This window comes from Siphateles boraxobius, unplaced genomic scaffold (assembly GCF_051911475.1).
Source record: "Siphateles boraxobius isolate OS27281-9 unplaced genomic scaffold, OSU_SipBor_1 3, whole genome shotgun sequence".
In the NCBI taxonomy this organism is placed as follows: domain Eukaryota; kingdom Metazoa; phylum Chordata; class Actinopteri; order Cypriniformes; family Leuciscidae; genus Siphateles; species Siphateles boraxobius.
Window position 1 is genome coordinate 3,600,872 of NW_027508919.1, and position 24,649 is coordinate 3,625,520.

The window sequence follows — 24,649 nt, forward strand, 5'->3', positions numbered from 1 at the left end:
CTGAGTGTATTATCTTAGCCCCCCCTTTTGAATGCAACTTTCAAATTACTTGACAAAAAATTACATCCTGAGAAAAGTGGATTTCTGGGGGTGAAACCCCATAGACTCCCATTCATTCTGCACTCGCCTGCGAGCGCCCCCGAATGGACAGAGACGTGCAGCCAGTCCAGAAACCGGAAGTAACCAGGCAGTGCCAATTCTCTTCTATTAGACATTCTCTGGTCGAACGCAGACGGCGCTCGCGATGCAGGTTATGTGCGCGTGTGAACCCTACTCATGTAAACAAACACCTTACACAGAAGTGATTTAATATTGCATGGTGTCTGAATAATATCACAGTTCAAATGGGGAGATCCTGAACGAACGGAACAAAGGAACCAAGAAAGAACATTTCTATAAAACCCAAGAGTCTGTTTTTAAGAAAGGCTACAAAAATTCAACTGAACCTCCCTCGTCGGCAAACAGCAAAAGGCACCACAATATTATTCTATTTCTAACCCGTGAAAAAATTTGCACGTAATTCTTCTTCGTAATGCTGTAAATCAAAAAAAGGAATCACATATAAATAGTTTTCTCCCTATAAAAAAAGTCTTTGCTGCTAGCTAGTAGACAATTTTTGCTGAAATGAAAATAAATATTTCATTTGTTTAGAATATCTGTCTGTTATATAAAATAAAAAATATTTCTCATAGGTGCAGGTCTATAGCATATCATTTGTTTTTCACGCCCATCCTTGCTCTCGTCGTTCTTTTTTAAAGGGGTGCATTGTCCGGTCTGGACCGCGACTGCGACAGTTTGTTGGCCTGCACGGTGCCACGGGAGCCGGAGCGTCCCGTGTTGCAGAAAGTCCGCGTGTCGTTGGGTCGGTAGATGGTGGCCGGTTCAGCGGCATTCATGTTCTGCATACTGAGAAACGGCGTGCTCTCACCGTGTCCGAGGTCGCCGACCTCATCGTCCTCCCACTCGCTGTCCGAGAGGCAGCTTTGAGAGCTGTAGTTCCTGGGGTCCGGAGCCCGCTGAGACACGTGCCCGTTGAGCCGCGACCTCCTGCGCCAGTGCCGCCCGCTGCCGCCGCTCTTCTTCTGCTGCTCTCGGGAGGACATGTACTCCTGCGTGGTCTCATAATCCTCGTCGTCCACGAAGCGATAAGGGCTGGACGGGAGGGAGCCGGTGCTGTCCGCCGCGTAATACGGCCGCCGGGACCGACGGTAGCGGTGCAGGAGGGGCTGGTCGTCGTCCATATCGACTGCGGCGGCGGCGGGCGGCAGGGAGAGGGCGTGGCTGGCATTGGGCGTGGTGATCTGAAAGGTAGGCACCTGCGGGGGCAGTGAGGAGTGAAAGTCCACCGGAGAAAGACGCGCAGGCGTGGTCAGAGCGGACACGTACCTGTGAAGATGCAGAAAAACATGGTGGGAAAATACACACTACTGTTCAAAGGTCTCTTATGCTCACCAAGGCTGCATTTATTCGATCAAAAATGTTCTGAATCATTATTTCTAACTGTCAGTAACTGTTATCTATTTCATTTGTTTAAAAATGTAATTTATTCCTGTGATTCATAGCTGAATTTTCAGTATCATTACTCCAGTCTTCAGTGACATGATCCTGCAGAAATCATTCTAATATGATGATTTGCTGCTCAGGAAACATTTATTACTATTGGCAGTGTTGAAAGCACTTCAATTCAGGATTCTTTGATACTTAAATTAACAGCATTTATTTGAAACCTTTTGTAGCAAAAATGCATTTACTGTCCCTTTTGATCAATTTAATACATTCTTGCTGAATAAAAGTGTTAAAGGGGTTAGTTCACCCAAATATTCTGTCACCATTTACTCACCCTCAAGTTGTTCTAAATCTGCACAAACTTCTTTCTTCTGTTGAACATAAAGGAAGATATTTTGAAGAATGTTGGGAACCACACAGTTGATGGACCCTATTGACTTTCCATAGAATAAAAAAATATATACTATGGAAGTCAATGGTTACCAACATTCTTCAAAGTATCTTCTTTTGTGTTCAGCAGAAGAAAGAAATGAATACAGTTTTTTTGGAACAACCTGAGGGTGAGTAAATGATGACAACATTTAAATTCTTTGGTGAACTGTCTCTTTAACACATCTTACTGACCTTAAACTTCTGAATAGACCGATAGTGTACCATCTACCCATGGTATAATTTATATAAAGATGAATCATCAATTAGAATGATAGCATCCAATCTGATAACTTACACCAAACATAACCCAAAACAAAATAGAAAACATTTAATACTGTAATGCAAATAATGCATATTTTATTGCCGATCAGCCCTATACGCACACTACGCAAGTTTTGTAGGGCCTGCAAATTACTCAAGGCCCGTGTCAAAGCGTGTCAATCAAAGTTTACAACATCAATGAGAAAATTAAGCGGAAATGTCCTTATGGTCACGAAAAGAGAGTAAAAAAACATAAGAATGAATTGCAGGAACAGCAATCAGGCAGACTTGTGTTGTGTTCTCTCCTCTCCAAGTTTGATGTCAGCAAAGAACAGTAAAGTTAAGTTTATGTGTATCTCTTTTCTAGTCTGTCTGTGTCTAACCCAGCTGGGCAGTGCATCTGTTGGTCTTTCTGTGTCTTGTTTGCTAATGCCGCCCACTTCAAGGGCTGTGTTCTGTGACTTTGGGCCAGACAAAAAAAAGTAGAGTGAAATACAAATATATATTACGTTTGATAAACGACAAAGGGGAACAGTGTTTGTTTATAAACTGCAGCTCGGAAAAGATAACAGCGTCGTGTGTTAACATGAGTTAATATGCACGTGCAGGAAATGAAACGCGCTCTTTCCTGCAAAACATCTGTGGGGACCAGTACAGTATGGGCGTTTTGGCACTCATTATATGCGCACATACTTGTAAAACAAGACAATGGTTATCTAGTAGTCCACTAGTCAGTTCAACTTTACAACTCTGCAATAAAGCAAGATAGAGAAACATGTATTGACATTGACTATTAATTTATAGGCTATTTTGCATTAAAAATGCTAATTGGTTGGACATACTGGTCATTATGGACACATCCCTCAGTAAATAATAACCATCAAGTATCAAGTATTACTTTTATCATTTAAAACACAGTGACATGCTATGGCAAGCCATTTTATCTTTTATTTATTCACAGGATCCATTTTTGATATCAGTAATTCAATTTGTACTACTTAAAATGTGAATTATTGATATCAATATAAAATATGTCTATTTCTGATATCAGAAAAATATATATTACATATATTATCTGATATATTGCATTTTAATTAGTACTAGTTAAAGGAGGGAGGATTGTAGTAGGACACTGGGGTGTCAGGTGTGACTGTGTGGCAATGGCAAATAATTTACATGGCTCATGTGTCAGGTATGAGGGCCCCTTAACAGAATTTTGCTTAGGGCCCCAGGGAGGTCAGGATCGGCTCTGGATAATGGGCTTTAAAAAAAAGAGAAAAAATAGTAGTAGTGTAGTGTAGTGTGCTTTGCCACACTACACTGCTACATGTGCAATGAATGAGGTACATTGTCAAAGTTGGTCACAAACCGTTAAGCTACTGCCACTGAAAGTTATCTGAGATATGCTTATCTTGTGCTATGGTTCAACACCAAATATCAAATTGCTGATAAAATGAAGCTTACAAACCTCCTTGAGTGATTTAACCGACAGGAAACTCAGCATTCTTTTATTTGACTACAAATATGCACAGTGACTTTATGCGTGATGTTGAACAGCTCTTATCTGCCGTTACAGTATTTCCTCTCTCTCTCACCTGTCACTGTGAGGCGAGTCCCGCAGAGAGTCGTAAGAGTCTCCGTACTGTAGGGGGCACTGTGTGGCATCAGGATAACCACAGTATGCTGCACGCCGGGCACGAGCCTCCATACACGCCGGGCTGCTGCATTTACTGGTGCCAACAGAGGAGGAGAGCGCCCCCGACTGGCAGTCAGAGTGGATGCTGTCTGTCCGCTCCATACTCCATGTGCGCTCCTCGTGCCTGACACACAGCAAAAAGGTAAGTTCAAAAGATGTGAGAGAAGTATATGTAAGGGGTATAAATATATGCACAACTGTTTTCAACATTGATAATAATAAATGTTTCTTGAGCAGCAAATCAGCATATTAGAATGATTTCTGAAGGATCATGTGACACTGAAGACTGGAGTAATGATGCTGAAAATTCAGCTTTGATCACAGGAATAAATTTAATTTTAAAATATATTACAATAGAAAACAGTTCTTTTAAATTGGAATAATATTTCACAATATTACAGTTTTTACTGTGTTTTTGATCAAATAAATTCAGCCTTGGTGAGCATAAGAGACTTACAAAAACATAAAAAAATCTTATTTATTTCAAACTTTTTACCACCAGTTTGAGTGTGTATATATTCATTTATATACTTTAATGAATACATTTTATGTATATGGAAAAATAAATGGATGTACATTGTACACTGTTTTGTTAGTTGGGCTGGTAAATTAACAAATAAATAGACAGATGGCCTGAGACAATATATGTCAAGCATCAATATATGGATATATTGATAGAGGAATGAAAGTAAGTACCGGTGACTGGAAGCGTGGGAAGCTGTGGAGGTGTGGTGGGATCGTGACGACATTCGGCTGCCCGAGAAATTGCCTGATGTCTCTGTTCCGTGTCGTACTACTCGTTCAGTTGCTGGGACATTCTTAGATATATACTGCAATAAAAAGAGTTGCTTTCACACTTGAGTCCTAACCAAATTTGAAGGACGCTTACGTCATCAATGTGAGCACCAGAGGAATTAGGATTTAAAAAATACATTATCAAACAATCACAAATGTATGGTCCACGCCAAAAGCCTACAGGTTAAAAGCAACATTATACAAAAGCAATCTGCATGAGAAAAATTAGGTAACTTGTGTGCATTATCATGCCTTCAATTACTAAATCCTCAGAATATGTAAATGAATATATCAGCATACAGGATATGAGATGCAGACAGACTCACATCCACCATGGGGATTTCCTCAGGGCCAGGGCCAGGATGGTTGGGGCCGTTGGCCAGCATGCGGTTCGGATGCTCCACACACATGTTCTGGTGCAGGTGGTTATGCATCTTCTTCCTTTGTTTCCTGAAGAAAGATGAAATCTGATCTGTGATCTATACCATACAGACTCTGATACTCAAAACAGGAAATGACCACGTATCTACAGCTAAGATGTACAAATATTATAATCACTATAAACGTACAAAAGTTACTTTGATTTTTATGGATAGATGCATGACCAGATTTGTTTTACTAATTGGAATAATATTATCATTTAGTTTGTATCCAGTACCAAATATAAATTATTGAAGAAAGCAATAATTTGTAAAATATTTAATGTGTTGAATTATCTGAAAATATACATTGCAATGTGATCATATAATTTTACTTTATTTGATTTGAATTGGGTTTTTTTAATTCCTGAAAAAATATATATTTATTTTATTAAATATATACAATGATTTATTTTATGTATGTACAGGAATTAGGAATGCAACGTTCATAAGTTTGGGGTCAATGCGATTTTTTAAAATGTTTTTGAAAGAAACTTGTTATGCTAACCAAGGCTAAATTTATTTGACCAAAAATACATTTGAATATAGTGAAATATTACTATAAGACAATAATATAATTACTACAATAACAATTTTCTATTTTAACATGTAATTTATTACTGTGATCAAAGCTGAATTTTCAGCATCATTACTCCAGTCTTCAGAGTCACATGATCCTTCAGAAATCATTCTAATATGATGATTTGCTGTTTAAGAAACATTTCTTATTATCATCAATGATGAAAACAGTTTTTTTCAGGATTCTTTGATGAATATAAAGTTCAAAAGAAATGCATTTACTTATAATAGAAAACGTTTGCAACATTACACAAATATTTAATGTCACTTTTTACCAATTTAATGCATCCTTGGTGAATAAAAGTATTAATTTCTTGAAAAAAAAATGTATATATATATATATACTATACCCCAATATACACAATGACTCATAACGTGATTTTTGCTTCTTTCAACCAAGGGTATGCTATTTAATTTAATGTGTGAATGTGCACAGCTCTTTTCTGGCGATCAATAAAGTTCCCTGGGCTTACTTGGTTTTGCAGTATGCCACCACACACACGATGCCAACCACCAGCAGTGCCACGCAGATGCCCGTTATCGTCAGCACGCGTTTTTGGTACAGCTCCTCAGCCTCTGAATGAACGAGAGCCATGGACAAGCACACGCATATGCACAGACGTAGACACAGAGACAAACACACATGTACACAATGGACATTGAACACAAAGACACACATACATACAAAACACACAACCGCTGCATCAGTGGCAGCCTTTAAACCATGTCAAACTAACCCATTCAGCCTAAAACACTTTCTACATGGCATTTTACAGTAGTAAACAGTCATATTTGTCACTTACAAGCAGTCTCATTTACTTAAAAGGATTGTTCACCCAAAATTTTTTATTCTGTCATCATTTATTCACCCTCATGTCGTTGCAAACCTGAATTATTTTCTTTCTTCCGTGGAACAAAGAAGGAGATGTTTAAAAGAGCAAAGTCCAAGCTATAATGCTGCCTTTACGTGCTATCGTAATTATCATATATATGAGTTTCCTTAAGAACTGGACACGAATGCCTTTCTTGAGTCACATTTACCACACGGAAGCTCTGGGATAATTTTGATATCTGAGTTACCTAGTTGGGTGGGCCGTACATTTTAAACATGGTGGAGGGGAGAACGATTTCTGCTGTGACTGCTATTTTTTATTTGTTTATTTTCCACAACTCATTAAAGTAGTGCATATTTACATATTTGAATAATCATTTGAAGCATTTTGTATGTGTTATACGCAGCAAAAATTAGCCTGTATGACCGGAATTACAGAACTGTCAGCAAGCTGACTATCTAGATAGTGCAGTGAATGTTAATATTGTTCTCAATGAACAGCTTAATAACAGTTTGGCTTTAATAAGCATTTCCCAAATAAAAAGGCAAGAATAAATCTGGTGTCCTCCATGATTCCTGTTCTCACTTGAATGTGACAAACCCGCAATCACAACTTTAGAAGTGGGAAATTTCTGATAGCACATGAAGGCAGCATAAGTTCCATATAATAAAAGTGAATGGGGACTTGGTCTGTCGAGTTAGATTTTCAGTGAATAACAACATCCGAAGCTATCGTACGGCTTCAGGATACTTGGAAAACAGTGCACAAAACATATGGGATGCTTTTATGATGCTTTCAGAGTGCTTTTTTGTCATTTTTCGAGCTTGTCAGCCCCAGTCTCCAATCACTTCCATTGTGTGGAACTAAGCAGCTTGGACATTCTGCTAAACATCTCATTTTGTGTTTCATGGAAGAAAGAAAGTCATAAAGAGTGACGAGGGTCTGTAAATAATGTATTTTTTGAGTGAACAATCCTTTTAGATCTAAAACCTGAATGTTTTAGGGGTACCGAGGTGCATAAGATGTCATTGTAAAAACATTTCCGATGGCTGATATCAGGTGCACGGCAGCATGGGAAGGGCACAGCTGTGGTGCTTTCTCTGTCTGCCAGGGTTTCACATAAAGCACATTATGCTGAAACAGTGGGAGAACTTTTGGCTACCTTCAGGACTGAAACCATCCTGTGCAACATTGGAAACTTGAGTTTTTGGCCAGAAGTGTTTATAAAATGAAATCTCTGTCCCTCTGAAAGCACATGGCATGCATTATTCTATATATAATCCTATGACGTCTGAGCTTTTAAGTCTTGCATAAAGCATGCCTGTAAAATAGAGTTAAAATAGAGTTCTCTAAGAGCTCTACAGAGAGGGTTGTTCATAAAACCGGTTAAATTCAAACAGGAAATCAAAACTGACCCATTTCCTTTTCTTAATGCTCCTGATTCCTGATCTTATTGCGAATGATTCATCAGTGCACATTATTTTTTTAAAACAATAAAGTCATTATAACAGAGATTTCATTATAATTTACTCTGCCTCTCTATAATACACATTTAATTTATTGTTTTACTCTGACATACCACATTACAAATAAATACTATCACATTTCAACCTAAAGCCAACCATTTCATGTTGACTTTAAAACTGATTGGAGAGTGAAAAACTATTTGTTGCCAACTTCAAGAGCAAACCAAAGAATTGTTTGGATAAAATGAACAGGTTTTATGAAGACCGTCTATATATGATGCCTTGAGCACATATTTGTGGGTCTGATTTTTAAAAAACGAGAATATTCTAAACATCCTCTGGGGTTCTGAACGTGGGCGGCAACAGAGGAAGCATACAGAACATGAAGGGAGGGAACATAAAAATGGACGGTAGGAAGGAGAGAAGAGAATTGAGGGCCAAACAGTAGAGGGATGAGTGTGTAATAAAAGAGAAACGAGGGGGGGTTGGGGTGGGGTGGGGGGGTTGAGTCAGACACTGATATCGCATTGCATGCTTGTTACAGGAAACAGAGATCAGAGTACATGAAGAGAGAGAGAGAGAGAGAGAGAGAGAGAGAGAAAGAGAAAGAGAAAACGGAGAGCGAGATGTATCCAGACCAACGGTTAATGTACTCTATAGTGGTGCAGACAAGGAGACAGAGAAGAGATGGGCAACACTCATTTTACCCCTCACTCGGCTCCCTGATACGTATGTTGTATGCAAATGAAAATGGAAACTCTACGTTTAAAAAAAAAAACAGGTTCTTAATCAGTATATTTGAGTTGATTTCCAGGAAAAAAAAGCTTTATGAATAAACTTGAGAAGCAAAATGTATTAAGATACACACTACCAGTCAAAAGGCATAAAATACAGTCAAAAACAGTAATACTGTGAAATATGTGATGCAAAACGACACGGTTACTAACGTAACCTCGGTTCCCTGAGAGGAGGTCTCTCCTATTGCGTAAGTAGCTTACGCTATGGGAAAACTCCTTTTCTCGAGAATACTGAAGTCTTTATGTAAAACGCATTGCAGCTGCACAGCTGACAGCAATGAACGAAGGAAGCTTGGTCATTGGCTGTGCTGCGGCAACTTGCTCGAACCAATGACGGGGCGACTCTGAATGCGCGACCAATGAGCGCGCTTCGCGCGCGTCAGAGCCCGCCAAGATGGGCGTGGCCAAGAGCTATTTATTGGGCGCCCCGTCATGAGAGTTCTTTAGGTTAAAACGACTGAAGCGAACTAACCAAGCACAAGCACGGCAGCTTACGCAATACTCGTTCCCTCCTCTCAGGGAACCGAGGTTACGTTAGTAACCGAGTCGTTCCCTTTCGAGAGGTCTCTCCTATTGCGTAAGTAGCTTACGCTATGGGAACACCATGCAAAACGCCGTGCATGCTGAACTTCGCCTTATGATAGCCAGAGGCAGGTGCCTGAGCTGAAAAGCAAAGGTATCATCCAACTAGCCGGCAGAGGCGAGCTTTATATGTGGGAAAAAATACAGAGCGGCTAGAAGGCGCTCAGTGTGACACAAGCACATACATAATCTAGATACGAACTCGTAGTTCAACTAGCATCATGCTGATAGTACATTGGAATGCAATGTCGGGACCTGTAGGTTGTAGAACCTGATAAATGTGGACGGTGAGGCCCAGCCTGCCGCCGCACAAATATCCTCGATCGGTATCCCGCTCGACCATGCCCAGGAAGAAGCCACACTCCTGGTGGAGTGTGCTTTGACTCCCCAGGGGCATTGAAGTCCCTTAGCTTCATAAGCCAGTGCTATAGCCTCAACTATCCAGTGAGAGATTCTCTGCTTTGAAACGGCGGAACCTTTCGTACGGCCGCCAAAGCATACAAACAGTTGTTCTGTCTGTCTGAATAGGGCAGAACGCTCCAAATACACTCTGAGAGCCCTAACGGGGCAGAGTAGATTAGCGTCGTGTTCGTCTGCTGGAGACGACAGCGCAGTTAGGGAGATAACCTGTGCTCTGAAGGGAGTGGTGAGCACTTTAGGAATATAACCGTGTTTCGGTCTAAGGACGACCCTGCAGTCGTTAGGTCCGAATTCTAGGCAGGCAGCGCTTGTCGAAAGCGCGTGCAGGTCGCCCACTCTCTTGACCGAGGCGAGTGCCAGCAAGAGCGCAGTCTTAAGCGAGAGCTGTTTAAGGTGCACGGTTCGGAGTGGTTCGAACGGGGGCCCTTTAAGAGCGTCTAGGACAGTAGCTAGGTCCCAGATCGGCACTGAGGGGGGGCGTGAAGGGTTCATCCTCCTAGCGCCCCTTAGGAAACGAATAATTAGGTCGTTTCTTCCCAATGAACGTTCCATTACAGGGTCGTGTGACGCTGTGATGGCCGCCACATATACTTTGAGCGTGGAGGGGGTGCGGCCCGCCTCCAGAAGCCCTTGTAGAAAAGCGAGTACGTTCGTAATCTCGCATGTTTCAGGGTTCAGGCCCTTGGCATTACACCAGTCACTGAACACTTTCCATTTCTGAGCTGTAAGCGTCTCGTGGAGGGCGCACGCGCCTCAGCGATGGTTTTTAGTGCTCCGCTCGTGAGGTTCCTGGGAACCCGTTGAGGGGCCATGCATGAAGGGCCCACAGATCGGGGCGGGGATGAAATATCATCCCGCTGGCCTGACTGAGGAGGTCTGGCCTCAGTGGAATCGGCCGTGGTGCAGATTGCATTTGCATCAGATCTGGAAACCATGTTTGGTTCTTCCAGAGTGGGGCTATCAGAAGCACTGCGTTTTGCTCCTCTCTGACCCAACTGATGACCTGTGGCAGCATCGCGATCGGGGGAAAGGCATATAAGGGGCGGCTCGGCCAGCTCTGGGCGAGTGCGTCCGTGCTTTTCGTGAACAAAAGAGAGCAGTGCGCGTTCTCCTTGGAGGCGAAGAGGTCGATCTCCGCTTTGCCAAAGGTTTTCCATAACCACTGAATCGTCAGCGGGTTGAGAGCCCATTCTCCTGGGAGAATCTTGTCTCTGGATAGCCTGCCTGCCCCCTGGTTCAGTGCGCCTGGCACATGCGCTGCTCTCAGCGAGCGCAAGTTGTGCTGGGACCATAAAATGAGTCTCCTGGCCATTGAATGCATGGAGCTCGACCTGAGTCCACCCTGGCGATTTATGTACGACACTACCGTCATGTTGTCCGTTCGGACCAGGACGTGTTCGTTTTTTAGATGTGGAAGCAGGGCTCTGAGAGCCAAAGCGACCGCTTTCATCTCCAGACAGTTTATGTGTAGGCGCTTTTCCGGGTTTGACCAAAAGCCGGAGACAGGCCTGCCCTCGTAAAGGGCCCCCCAACCTATTTTGGAGGCATCTGTCGTTATCATCTTTCTCCTTGTGTTCACACCCAGACTCACGCCTGACTGGTACCAGTCGGCGGCTTTCCAGTGCCTCAGGGCTTTTATACAGCCGTGGTTCGCTCTGATTAAAAGGTGGCCCGAACGCCACGTGTGAGTAGGGCCGCGGCTCTTGAGCCAGCGTTGGAGAGGGCGCATATGCAACAATCCTAGCTGGAGTACGGCCGATGCTGAGGCCATGAGATCGAGCATCCTCTGAAACCGCTTGACGGGGGCGCGCGCGCCCGCCCTGAATGATGTTGCAAGGCGCCGGATGGTGAGCGCGCGCTCTGATGAGAGACGCGCTGTCATTTGCATCGAGTCTAGAACTATTCCCAGGGAAGAAATCCTCTGGCTGGGAGATAGTATGCTTTTTGCAAAATTGATTCTTAGACCCAGGCATTCTAAATGGCTGATAATCCAAGATCTGTGTGTTATTAACTGACTCTCTGATTGTGCTAGGACCAGCCAATCGTCGAGATAATTCAGTATTCGCACTCCCCTTCGTCTCAAGGGGGAAAGTGCTGCATCCATACATTTCGTGAATGTACGGGGAGCCAGGGACAGGCCGAACGGAAGTACTGTGTACTGGTAAGACTGTCCATCGAAAGCGAATCTCAGAAACGGCCTGTGATGAAGCGCTAATGGAATGTGAAAGTAAGCATCTTTCAGATCCACTGAGAAAAACCAATCTCCTGGGCGTACTTGCGCGAGGATATGCTTGGTTGTTAACATTCTGAACGAGCGAATCATTAGTGCTTTGTTCAGGTGTCTGAGATCTAGGATGGGGCGGAGACCGCCATCCTTTTTCGGGACGAGAAAATAGCGGCTGTAAAAACCTTCCTCGCTCATAGAGGGGGGAACAGTTTCCACAGCGCCCTTTTCTATTAGTTTGCGCACCTCGGTGCGTAGAACATGTGAACACTCCTTTCTCACTCTCGTCTCGACCACAGTCGTAAAACGTGGTGGTCTGCGAGCGAACTGGAGCGAGTATCCGTGCTTTACTATATCCAATACCCATTTCGGCATATCTGGAATGTTTTCCCATGCCGCTGCGTGTACAGATATGGGCTGAATACAGGCTAGGGGCGGGCCGCTGAATCGCCTGAGCTCGTAGCTCTCAGAGGCGCGGGCTGAGCAGCTGAGTGAATGGGCGCGTGTGTGATTACAACAGCGTGCGCTGTGTCTGTAAAACTCGCAGCCTGAGCTGGGGTTGTGTTTGACACTGTAAGGACAGTGTTTATAAGTGGGGTGCATAAACAGTGGTAGGCACACTCGTCACTTTTATAATGTTTCCCGCTTTTACTGGGGGTGAATTTATAACTGTGTGAACAGTGCTTGTGTGTAGTGGTGCGTACATGACCGTAGGCACGTGATCTACATTCATGGGGCGCGCAGCCTGAGCTGGGAATGAATTTGGCACTGTTTTGACAGTATCTGGTAATGCACACTTTGTGGACATGTGAACCCTTAGTGACACAGGCAGAAAAAGACTCTTTTTGTGTTTTCTGTGCGTCGCCGTAAAAACGGCGTTTGTTTGCAGGTGAGCGAGCTCTTTGACTGGCCCATTGACTGCTGTATGGACATATCCAGCCGCCTGCAAGGGGACTGGGTAATGTTTGAGCTTTTGCAGAGAGAGTGGTCTGGCTTTTGCGAGACACGCACTCTCTCTTCTCATTCCTGTGGCTAGGACGGCTTTCGAGGCTCAGGGTTCAGCACAATCTTGGGCCGAGGACCCCGTCGCTCAGACGGCGGCTTACGGTTGTGAGAGCGCGAGCGGCGTCGGGTGTCAGCCTGAGGCGCGGGCTGAGAGGCGGTGGGAGCTGTTCTAGCCCGCTGCGGCTGTAGCGGTCTCTGTCTGCTCTGTGATGAGCGCTTGGGCAGGAAATGGCGCATAGCTTGTGAAGCGTTCTGGGCCTCAGTGAAGCGTTCGGCGAAACCCTTAACCGCCGGTCCAAACAGCCCGCTGGTGGAGATAGGCGCGTCGAGAAATGGCGCCTTATCCGCGTCCTCCATCTCCGTCAGAGTTAACCACAGATGGCGCTCGAGAACAGTCGAATTAGCAATGGCACGGCCAATAGACTGGGCAGTGGCCTTCGTGGCTCGCAGAGCTATATCAGTTGCGCTGCGTAGGTCCCTGAAGGCTTCGGGTTCGGGGCCAGACTCGTCCATAGAGCGGAGAAGTTTGGCTTGGAACACTTGAAGTACCGCCATTGAGTGAAGCGCTGATGCAGCTTAGCCGGCGGCGGCGTAGGCGCGACCGGCGAGAGCAGAAGTAGTGCGGCAGGGCTTCGAGGGGTGGGAAGCTTTGGCTTTCCATCCGGTGCTGGAGGGCGGGCAGAGATGCTTGGCCACGGCCTCCTCGAGGGGCGGTGTTCCCTCGTAGCCTCTTTCCTTCGCGCCGTCCACAGAGGAGAGCGAAGAAGAAAAAGAAGGCTTTAAGCGCGCAGAGTCGGGGGCTTTCCACGACTTGGTGAGTTCGTCGTGAACTTCCGGGAAGAAGGGAGAAGGCCTTTGCCGAGGGGCCTGCTGGCGCCCCTGCAGAAACCACTCATCCAATCGGCTCCGGGTTGGTTCTTCGGGAGAAGACCAATCGAGCCCGAGGTCTTCCACGGCCTTAGAGAGGACACGGATAATCTCTCTCGGTATCCATGTCGGAGCCCCCGCTCGTGCTAGCTAGCGTCGACGGGGCGGGGTCGAGAGTGGAGCCCGGCCAGTCGTCCGATGCAGCGTCGATGGACAAGCTGTCATCTATTCCCACATCGTCCTCGGACGCGCCGAAAGTCACAAGGCCCACCGCTCTGCTAGAGGGGTGTAGGTCCGGCTGGGTGAACTGAACCGGCGGTGGGGAAGGCAAGAGCGGCGGTGAAGCACGCGGAGACTGGCTCGGCGTGACGTCACTGAGCTCAGGTTCAGGAAGCCTCTGTGAGCGGCGCTTTTTCTTAGTGCGCGGCTCAAACAGAGAGGTGGCGGCGATGGGCTCGCTCACGGTGAAAGCGGCGAGGCGAGCCCGCAGTGCGGAGAGACCCAGGTGATCACATTCCGGGCATCCGCCCTTGGTCAAAGCAGCTTCTGCGTGGTCCCGGCCCAGGCAGCGAGCGCAGATGATGTGACGATCCCCGTCCGGGAGAAGGTCTCTGCACGACGCGCAGGAAGGCATTTGAAACAACGCCTCAGAAAATTTGCTCTTTTACAAGTGTCGCGGGGCGAACAGATGTAAAGATACTTGCGTGTGTGGCCGTGATGGCTCAGTAGGATGGCGTTCGAAGGCGGCTGAAGGTGCCGACGTCCTCGTAGCAATCCCGCTGGTATGCTTTTCGACGGCGGCGAAGGTTTCAATAATCCGGAGGATCCAGCGAAGAAGGTGTTCGCTGAAGGAGATTAAATCTAAAGAACTCTCATGACGGGGCGCCCAATAAATAGCTCTTGGCCACGCCCATCTTGGCGGGCTCTGACGCGTGCGGGCGCGAAGCGCGCTCATTGGTCGCGCATTCAGAGTCGCCCCGTCATTGGTTCGAGCAAGTTGCCGCAGCACAGCCAATGACCGAGCTTCCTTCGTTCATTGCTGTCAGCTGTGCAGCTGCAATGCGTTTTACATAAAGACTTCAGTATTCTCGAGAAAAGGAGTTTTCCCATAGCGTAAGCTACTTACGCAATAGGAGAGACCTCTCGAAAGGGAACTAATTTTCAGCCGTCTTCAGTGTCACATGATCCTTCAGAAATCAAGAAACATTTATTTTTATTATCAATGTTGAAAACCATTTTTGTGGCTTAATATTTCTGTGGAAACCTTGATAGGCTAACTTTTAAAAGTTTGGGGTCAGTGTTCTTTTAAAGGCATTATATGGATCAAACGTCGATCAAAGATTTCATGCAATTTATAGGCATACAGCTACAGTGTATACAACATATGCATAAAAATGTTCTCTATGCTTGTTAAAAGATTTCCATTTCAAATAGATGCTGAACTTTCTATTTATCAAAGAATCTAAAAAAAATTATAATGGTTTCCATAAAAATATGAATCGGCAATGTTTAATAATTAAGCAGCAAATCTGCATATTAGAATGATTTCTGAAGGAAAATCAGCTTTGCCATCACAGGAATAAATTCCATTTCATTTTAATTAGATTTTTCTTACCCCATTAGCAACTAAAAAAAAATAAAGAGGTTTAAATATATTCAGTATATATATATTATACTAAATATTAAATTTACGTTTAAAAAAAATCTTATCTTTATGTTTGGATATTTTTTACTGGGAAACAAGTCAAAAACACTGGTTATGAAATGATTGTAGAGTTATTTCTTATTTCTATAAGAAGTTTATAATGTGTTTAGATTTGAGAATTTATTACAGCAATAAGACACGGAAGGCTGTGGTGAAATCACTGTAATGCCTGGCCTTGAGTGGCTTATGGTGTCTTAATAAAAGACACGACTGATCAATGAATTGCTACATTTCTTATAAAAATAATAATAATAATAATCAAGGTTGCCAAGGGATATCACAACTTGGCATGTTAACAACTGATATATGTTCACAGAATCGGAAATATGTGTTTTATACTATAAATACCGATCTACCTGCCTGATGTGTTTCATTCTTATACTCATAAAATGAGTGTTGTTTTGTCAGATGCATTTACTTGTTCAAATATAGGACAGAGAAAATAGAACGAGACGAGTTCTTATGTGAATATGCTTAAACTATGTCATCAAATTATGTCATGAACCTAATCTAAAGAATCAAACAAATAATAACTTCATACCCATGATTTCAATTCCAAGATGCTCTGCCAATGCAGAAAGTTGACAATGTAAAAAAAGAAAAAACAAGAAAACAGGTTTCAGGTAAAAATGTCCACTTGTTCAGATAGAGGCGGTTCACTAGAATGCGATCAGTGGTGTTGTTTGGTTGGTTTGTTTTTGAGACACTGAGGTGAGGTGATTTTACGTTCCAGTAACAGACAGACAATGCAGACACACACTGGCCAACTCCATATTCCCCATAAAATGGAAACAAAATGAAGAAAAACACTAGTAAACAAACAACAACACGCCTTCCTTGTTCATCACATGTAAGCAAGCTTACAAATGCATGCAGACACATAGACAGCCACACTTACTGCCATATTTACTAGACCTCATTTCTGGTTTAAGGTTAAGAAAACAAAAACAAAGAAACAAACAAAACCATTAAACAGAAAAGCACAATGTACAACACAAAGAGACTCACAAGTACAGATGAATGCAGACACAACTAATGTCGGTTCTAATGATTTATATGCAAAATGACAAACAGATGGCCTTAGTTTAGTCACAATATTATATTTTCATATATGTTTTTCAACTTCCACTGCAGATGTGCAGATGTATAAACACACCTATGGCATGCATGATACTGGCAATACTGAGAACTCTTCTAGCAATCTACCACTGTTTGGAAAGCAGTGGTTCTAGAGGTCAAAGGTTAGAGGTCATGCATCATGCCTCAGGCTCAGAAGCATCAATATTACTTAACAACCAACTTTAATGTTCCAGGTTCAAAGCAAGTTAAGATTTACCAACAGCATCTGTGGAAATAATTTCTTAAGAATGAAAGTTTCAAAAGAAGTTTTTGCAGTGAAGCCAGAAGAGCCAACAGAAGAAATTTCAGTCGACAGTTCTTAAAAGAACCTTAGAAGAAAATGTTTAAATTTTAAAGATTTTTTTTTTCCATTATCCACCTTATTCCTGACGAGTTAACTGCGTTTTGAATTATGGGCGGCACTTCCGGTTTGGGTATTTTTGTGCGCAAAAACAAACAAAAATAACGACTTTATTTTAACTATTCATTTCCTTCTCTTTGGGCCTCTAGTCAGTAAACGTAGTGTGATTGCGTAGAGCTACATCACACGTTGGCTCACTATTGGCCGACGCTGGTCATATGTGTGATGCGTGTGACGTACAACAACAGAAGCCTACGCTATTACACTAGTGAACTGACTCGAGGCCCACAGAGAAGGAGATGAATAGTTGAAATAAAGTCGTTATTTATTTATTTTTTGCGCACAAAAAGTATTCTCGTCGCTTGATAAACTTAAGATTGAGCCACTGTAGTCACTTGGACTATTTTAACGACGTCTTTAATAACTTTTCCGAGGCCGGCAAGTTCAATCCCTTAGAAGCCTATGGAGGAGTGATCCAGCTCTCAGATTTCATTAAAAATATCTTAATTCGTGTTCCGAAGATGAACGAAGGTCTTACGTGGAACAACATGAGGGTGAGTAAATACTGACAGAATTTTATTTTTTGGGTGAACTAACCCTTTAAGTTAGAATCCACTCACCGCTCAAAAGCTGGAGTTTTTGTCCTGAGTTCTGCAAGCTCGCAATTCATCTGATTATAACAAAGTGTAGACATTATGTAAATACGAGATTCATTGTGCAGTAAGCTCCATTGATTATAACAGAACTTTGTGAGATTGCGATGAAGATGAGTGACAGCTTTTAGTGATTATAAAGAGAGCGCCTTTTGTGCACTTTCTAGGCGATATAATATAGTCTATATTCAGAATTAGAATAAAACTTTTGTTTTTGATGCTTGACCAGCGGCCACATTTCACACGCTGCAAAGTTTCGGGAGAAACATCTGCATAGCCTATAGGCTAAATGCGGGATTCACTCGAAATAACCATAGCAATGGATGAGACTAAAATATGATACGTCAAAATAGGTGTACATTAAGGCTAGAGCACCCTCACTTATTTCAGAAGCATGACTGATTTTGGAAATCCTGGTCCAAAAGTAGGATTCTGCTGCATGGTAAGGCAATGGTTATTTATTATTAACATTGTCTGCCATGCCAAATCACGCATACAGTATGCATGCTTTTCTGTTAAAATGAACAGTGGTTTGTGAATGTAGCCACTTTAATAACAAATAATTTATAGAGAGCGTTAATGCTGGGATGTGTAGGTTGTTGCGACATGTAACTTAAACTATTTCATGGACATCTATGTGTTTTTAAAGGGTTGTATCACCCTCCGCCTATGATCAATGGCAATAAAGAACCTTTATTTTTACGAGTGTACAGTTTATTAAAAAAGGCAAAAGTCATGTTTGCAGTAATGCACTTACAGACAAATGTGACGACATATTTATTTTAATAAGAAAATTAATAATAAAAAACAAATTCTTCACTTCAAAAATATATGTTATAGATAACACAAATGTGATGTCCAATGAAATGTGTTCAGTGGATTTTACGGCTGCTGTGAATCTTTGTCTTGACTGTTCTGCAGACAAAACAATAAAAATAGGCTTAAATATCATACCAAAAAATTAACATAAAATGCAATCAATTGAATGGACTGTACATTAGCTATGTTTCAATCCAAAAACTGTGCACAAATTGGGATATCGCATAAAACATTGCAAATAATGAAGTGTTTCCATCCCATGTGTTAAAAAATACAAAATCGTCACTTCCTACGCAAAATATCTGTAATAAAAATATAAGTTGCTGCAATCGAGGAAGCCACATGGCTCTTTTTTTCGTACATCTTGCGTCACAGAGCGTGCAGACGCAACGCAATAATCACTGTCATGTTCTTTTGCATTCGGATGTCCGGTGTTTGGGAACGCAATCATGTGAGACACAATGCGATTGGTCCGCAAGTTAGTCCAGTTATCAAATCACATCCACTGTTGAGCCAAAGTTTTTTGTTACACATTGAGGGATTTATTCTGTTTATCTGTTTCTATTGTAGTTTATGTGCATGTCTTCTTATCGGGTAAAAAAATTATAAAAAAATTACTTGTCTCATTTGAGAGCATACTTTTTTAATGCGCATTTCTAGAATTTATGTGCATCTTGGCATTTCCATCCAGCATTCCCATTAAAATAGGGAGATGGAAACATAGCTAATGACAGCCTTGTTTCCATTCACATTATATTCAATAAAACATTTATCTTGACTGTGGGTGTAAACAGACCCTTTCTGTTATTCTTGTGTGTATCATGTGAAATTTCCAAGGTTTAATGATTTTACATGGTCATGATTGAAAAGGATATGAAAAAATGGCTTTTAGCTTTGCACAGACAAGTTTAGTTGTCATTTGTATCACACATTCAAAGCTTGGGGTAAGTAAGATTTTTTAAATGTATTTTGAATTGTATTGCATTAAATTGCTCAAAAGTGACGGTAAAAATATTTTTAAAGTTCCATTTCAAAATAATGTTGTTCTTTTAAGCATTCTATATATCTATAAAGAATTCTGGGATATATTTCCAGAAATTTTTTTTTTAAGCAGCACAACTGTTTTCGACACATAATAAGAAATGCTTCTTGAGCACCAAATCAGCATATTAGAAAGATTTCTGAAGGATCATGTGACAATTTACATTTTAAAGTATATTTCAAAAGAGTTTTCGAGAGAATGTATTTTTGACCAAATAAATGTGCCTTGGTGAATTTAAAAAACTCATACCAACCCCAAACTTTTGAACAGTATTGTATATTGTTATTAAGTCTTGTGGCTATACTTTTGTTGTAAATTGTGTATTTTTCTGTTTTTTAACGTTCATTGTGGTGCATTTTTCCATTTTAAGTGCATTACTGTCAATAAAATGTTTAAGTTCAAATCATTTTCTGTGGACACAGATGCTGTCAACAAGCTTTACTTGTATCAAACCAGAACAATCCTTTAAATGATAAGAATGAGTGCCTGCCAAAATGTCCTGAATTTGTTTGACTAATTACTCAGTTTCTTCTTGAATATAATTCTGCTCTATGAAAACCTAATCTGTATGTAAACATGCTTTATTGTTTCACTTGCATAATAATGATTCTCTTCTTCCCCAAATCTGCCTTTAATAATATATCAATGCATACTAAATCCATTCACATCCATGAATTTCTACTTCTACCAATAAAAACTTAAAATGGGCAAACAGAGGCAGACATGTACATGCACACACACACACACACACACACACACACACACACACACACACACACACACACACACACACACACACACACACACACACACACACACACACACACACACACACACACACACACACACACACACACACACACACACACACACACACACACACACACACACACACACACCATAGCCAACATGCAGCTTCAGAGCAGACAGACAGACAAGAAGAAGAAATGGACATACTGTAGAAACCGGCCATAACGGAGGTTTGACAGCGTTCACCGGTATAGTCATTTGGACACCTGATGAAGGGAAACAAACCCGGAGAGGGAGAAGGAAGGAACGAGAGGGAGGGGGAAGAGGAGAAAGAGACATGAGGAGGAAGAGGAGAGAGAGAGAGAGAGAGACGAGAGCAGAGAAACATGCAGTTAGAACAACAGAGAACAACCCCTGTGAGCTGTTCCACCTGATGATGTCATCGCTGTGATGTCACTGGAGGACTTTGAACCTGAGGAAAAATGGCTCATGTCATTACATGCCATTTTTAGGATGGCTCCAAAAATGATATGTGGGTTGGGAAGCCCGGTTTATTTTAGTGAGCTGATTCATTCAGATGGTTCAATTAGATGGTAATTCCTCAAGGGGGCGCTTACCACCGTCAAAACAGAATCCTCCATCAGGCCACAATCAAATATTAGGGTGTTTTTGTCTTACTGGAGAAATATATACAAACAAAAATGTGCTTGTTTAATTCTATGAATTCTGAAATCTTTATTAAACAAGTTCCTAGTTCCTAGCAAGCAGCTTTGAGCCTAGACGAATGAACAAGTTCAAACACGACGGACATTTAAAGGATAATGTACAGTCATATCAGTGAATGCACAGCTTTTTATCATAAATAATGACGGGGACATGAAATATTGATTTGAGAAGAAATCATTTTAAAATCACACCTGTTTATTATTATATAATCCATTACAGTGTAATGGAAAACAATAATTCCAGCAACAAGACAAACACTTCAACAATATTACCATAGGCCTTCTACTATTATGCCAGCCAAAGTATTGATATTGTTTTTGGAGTCTACTAGAATAGGTTTTTACAGAGCCCCTAAAGGGGAATGTTGAAGGAATAAAAATTCGAGTTCTTCACTAGCGAACGCAAAGTTTCTAGGCGGAACTCTAAACATTTAAGAGAGAACGCAAAAGCATTGAAATATTTTTTTCATCACTGTGTCCCTTTAGAGGCTCCATAGGTTTCATGCTTTAATGTTTGTATGAAAACACATTTGACATGTTGCAGCTCCTCTGTTCCCAGTCTGTCAGTAACGCTCTGTTTAGTTCCTGTCTCTCTAAAGCCCCTCCTTCTGAAAAGTGCAATGTGCTCTGATTGGTTGGCTGGACCAGTGTGTTGTGATTGGCTAATCGCTTCAAGAATATTGTGCTTTGGAAATGTCTCGCCCCTTTTATAGTTTATATAGTTAATATAGTCGATAACTGAGGCGCAAGATGGCACCAACCAGTGGTGTAGTCTAGTTTTTAGTAGTGAGTATACTGTGATATACCAAACCCGCCCGCCGCCGCCTCCGCCGCCACCACCACCCATTTTCTACTGTTTAGTGTTAATCGCCATCTAAATCAGCCAGTAAAGAGCTACATTTAGCCTTAGATGTGATATGAATATGGTCCCTGAAGCACAGGTTTTATCAGCTGATAATAAAAAGACTTAAACATTCAAAGCACAAATAAAAATTTACTTTTTAAAAGCTTGTGATATTCCTTTAAAATTATGTTTTAATAGATTTGATTATTATTATTTCAATTTCTTTTATTGCAATTTCTTTCAAAATTCCCTCGAGTTACTTTATTTATCTCTACAAACTTTTATTTTGGTGGGTTGTAAATTAAAGACATTTGAGCTTCTGTGTGTTTTAATAAACTATTATTATTATTATTATTATTAGGCCTACTTGAAGTATACTCTACTGTTCAATAGTAATATATTTCTGTTATATTTTCTAAAAGTTATACAAAACTTTGATTTTGACAGGTTGTCATGAAGACTTTTCAAAGTTTCAAACTTTGTGAGTGTGTATATGATACGAATGAATGATGATAGTTTTATCAAATGAAATGGTAAAATTCTTGTGAATTGACTCTCATAAAAAATCTGCAATGAAGTTCAAATGTGTGCATGTCCTCCTCATAGTCGCTGAAAACATCACGAGTGTCACGAGCGCGTCAGTGTGTAGTAGAGCACACATTGAGCACTCATTCACAGAAACACGCAGAACATTCAGAGTTTATTTCAATTGCAGTCTTTTTGAGCTTTAATATTCATAGACACTTAGTACATATTGAGATTTGATTCATTGTATCATTACTTTTGATTTATTCATTCAAAAATGGCCAAATTGCGTGACGTTCCTCTTTACAGTAGGCTAAGTTACATCTGTTGCTGGATTCCGCAATTCGATCCGTGTCGCTGCGCAAACACAGACGTCACGGCGGGGTCAATGTATGAATGAAAGTTCTTTCACAAAACGATGTTGTTACGAATCCTCACGCTTTTTAAAGTGGGTATAAGGAGATCTTTGACATTTCCTAGTGGGCATACGTAAATCCTTGACATTTTCTAGTGGGTATACGGCGTATACCTGCGTATCACGTAGACTACACCACTGGCACCAGCTGCGTTTGAGAGCGCATCTGCGGTGTGATATGTGAGACACGAAAGAAGAGCCAGCCTCAAATTCCCAGATTAATGTCATTATACAGTGGGATTATTGGGGAATAACTGACCTCGGAATGCCACGACTGACCAACTAGAATCAAGCATTTCAGACAGCTGTGTAAAAATGACAGGTTATTGGCACTGAATTCTCAATAATATGAGATAATAATAATAATATAATGTGATATGCACATTCATATTTCTATTTCTCATACTTAATAGGTGTGACTGACTTTAGCTGAGGCTGGATTTAGGGGACACTTTCTGCTTCCCATAGTGACACTCGCGCGGTATTTACATACTTTATCACAGATGAAGTGGATCAGTTGAAAGACTTGTCTAAATACACAGATGTTTCACTGTCTACTCGGTGCTTAATAGTAGCATCATTTATGTACAGATATCACTTGAATTGCTTGACTATGTGATCTAATGCAATAAAATTCATGCAATTTTAAGCATGCCGTAGGTGTCCAAATACTCTTTGGGCCGACTGTAGATCAAACATAATCAAACCTAATTTGAGCTTTACATCTTTACTTCCTCATAAAATGCCAATCAGTTCCACTTCTGTGATCGTCTAGAAGACCTCAGGTTAATGAGGAGGACGTCCTGAGACAAACAGGAGCAAAATAAAGTCCCTAAAAGCTTCATAATGGTGCCAAAAGCTTCTTCACAAGTTTTTATTATTTATATACTGAGGCTATTTTAGAGTTCAGTTCTACTGGGGAATTCATCCTGTCTGCAGAATTTACTGCAGAGGTCAATGGGACAGACTGCATTTCATCTGCTTTAGGAGCTACAGTAACACACACACACACACACACACACACACACACACACACACACACACACACACACACACACACACACACACACACACACACACACACACACACACACACACACACACACACACACACACACACAGAGATGACATCTTAAGGTATTGTCTTGGAAATACGGGTGGGAGGTATGACATACCGTATATATATACTGTAAAAAATGTAGCCTACCTTTAATACTGCGGTCAACATTTTTGTGCTAAATTTGTTAATAAAACAATTTCTGCTGTTTTGTTAATTTCTCCTGTGGGAAAATGTACTTTTTGGCTCCACTACTTATCCTAAAAAAGGTAAAAAGAGTTTTAATTAACTTCAATATTCATAAATGGTCATTTACTAAATAAAACCCCAACTTTATGGTTTTAAGGAGTAAAGGTCCTTGCACACCGAAATTTTTGCATGCTAAAAAAGAAATACGACCTCATGTTATGCCGCCAAAACTTTCGTCAGTAATAAAAAAAAATCGGATCGGGTTAGATTTTCTGTTTTTTTCGCATTCGTAGCAAGCATTTTGATAGGTATTTAGACAATTCAGAGACTGAATAACGAATACGAAAAAATCCAAGGTTTGTAAGTGTGCAAGAACCTTAAAGCCAGGCTGTGTAATGACAGTCTTTAAATAAAAAGACTTTAAATATTTAAGAGCTGCATAAAGCATTTTAATCATATATTACTTACATTTATTTTGTACTTTAATTTGTTTTAATTCCACCCAGATTTTTTCCTTTCAGTTTATTTTTCTTATATATTTATAAATAACTTATGTTATGCTT

At 41.4% G+C, this 24,649-nt stretch overlaps 1 protein-coding gene across 2 annotated transcripts in view; it reads right to left on the bottom strand.

The window, feature by feature from the left end:
- Positions 1-24,649, bottom strand: part of nrg2b (neuregulin 2b) — a 76,173-nt gene continuing 51,524 nt past the window's right edge. For both annotated transcript variants that reach the window (XM_077247412.1, XM_077247413.1), the window contains exons 5-11: positions 20,539-20,597; positions 16,129-16,152; positions 6,162-6,264; positions 5,017-5,140; positions 4,592-4,725; positions 3,795-4,019; positions 1-1,386 (exon numbers count right to left, since the gene is read on the bottom strand). In XM_077247412.1, coding sequence (XP_077103527.1) covers positions 753-1,386; positions 3,795-4,019; positions 4,592-4,725; positions 5,017-5,140; positions 6,162-6,264; positions 16,129-16,152; positions 20,539-20,597 — 1,303 coding nt within the window. In that variant the 3' untranslated portion in view covers positions 1-752. The remainder of the gene's footprint in view (positions 1,387-3,794; positions 4,020-4,591; positions 4,726-5,016; positions 5,141-6,161; positions 6,265-16,128; positions 16,153-20,538; positions 20,598-24,649) is intronic.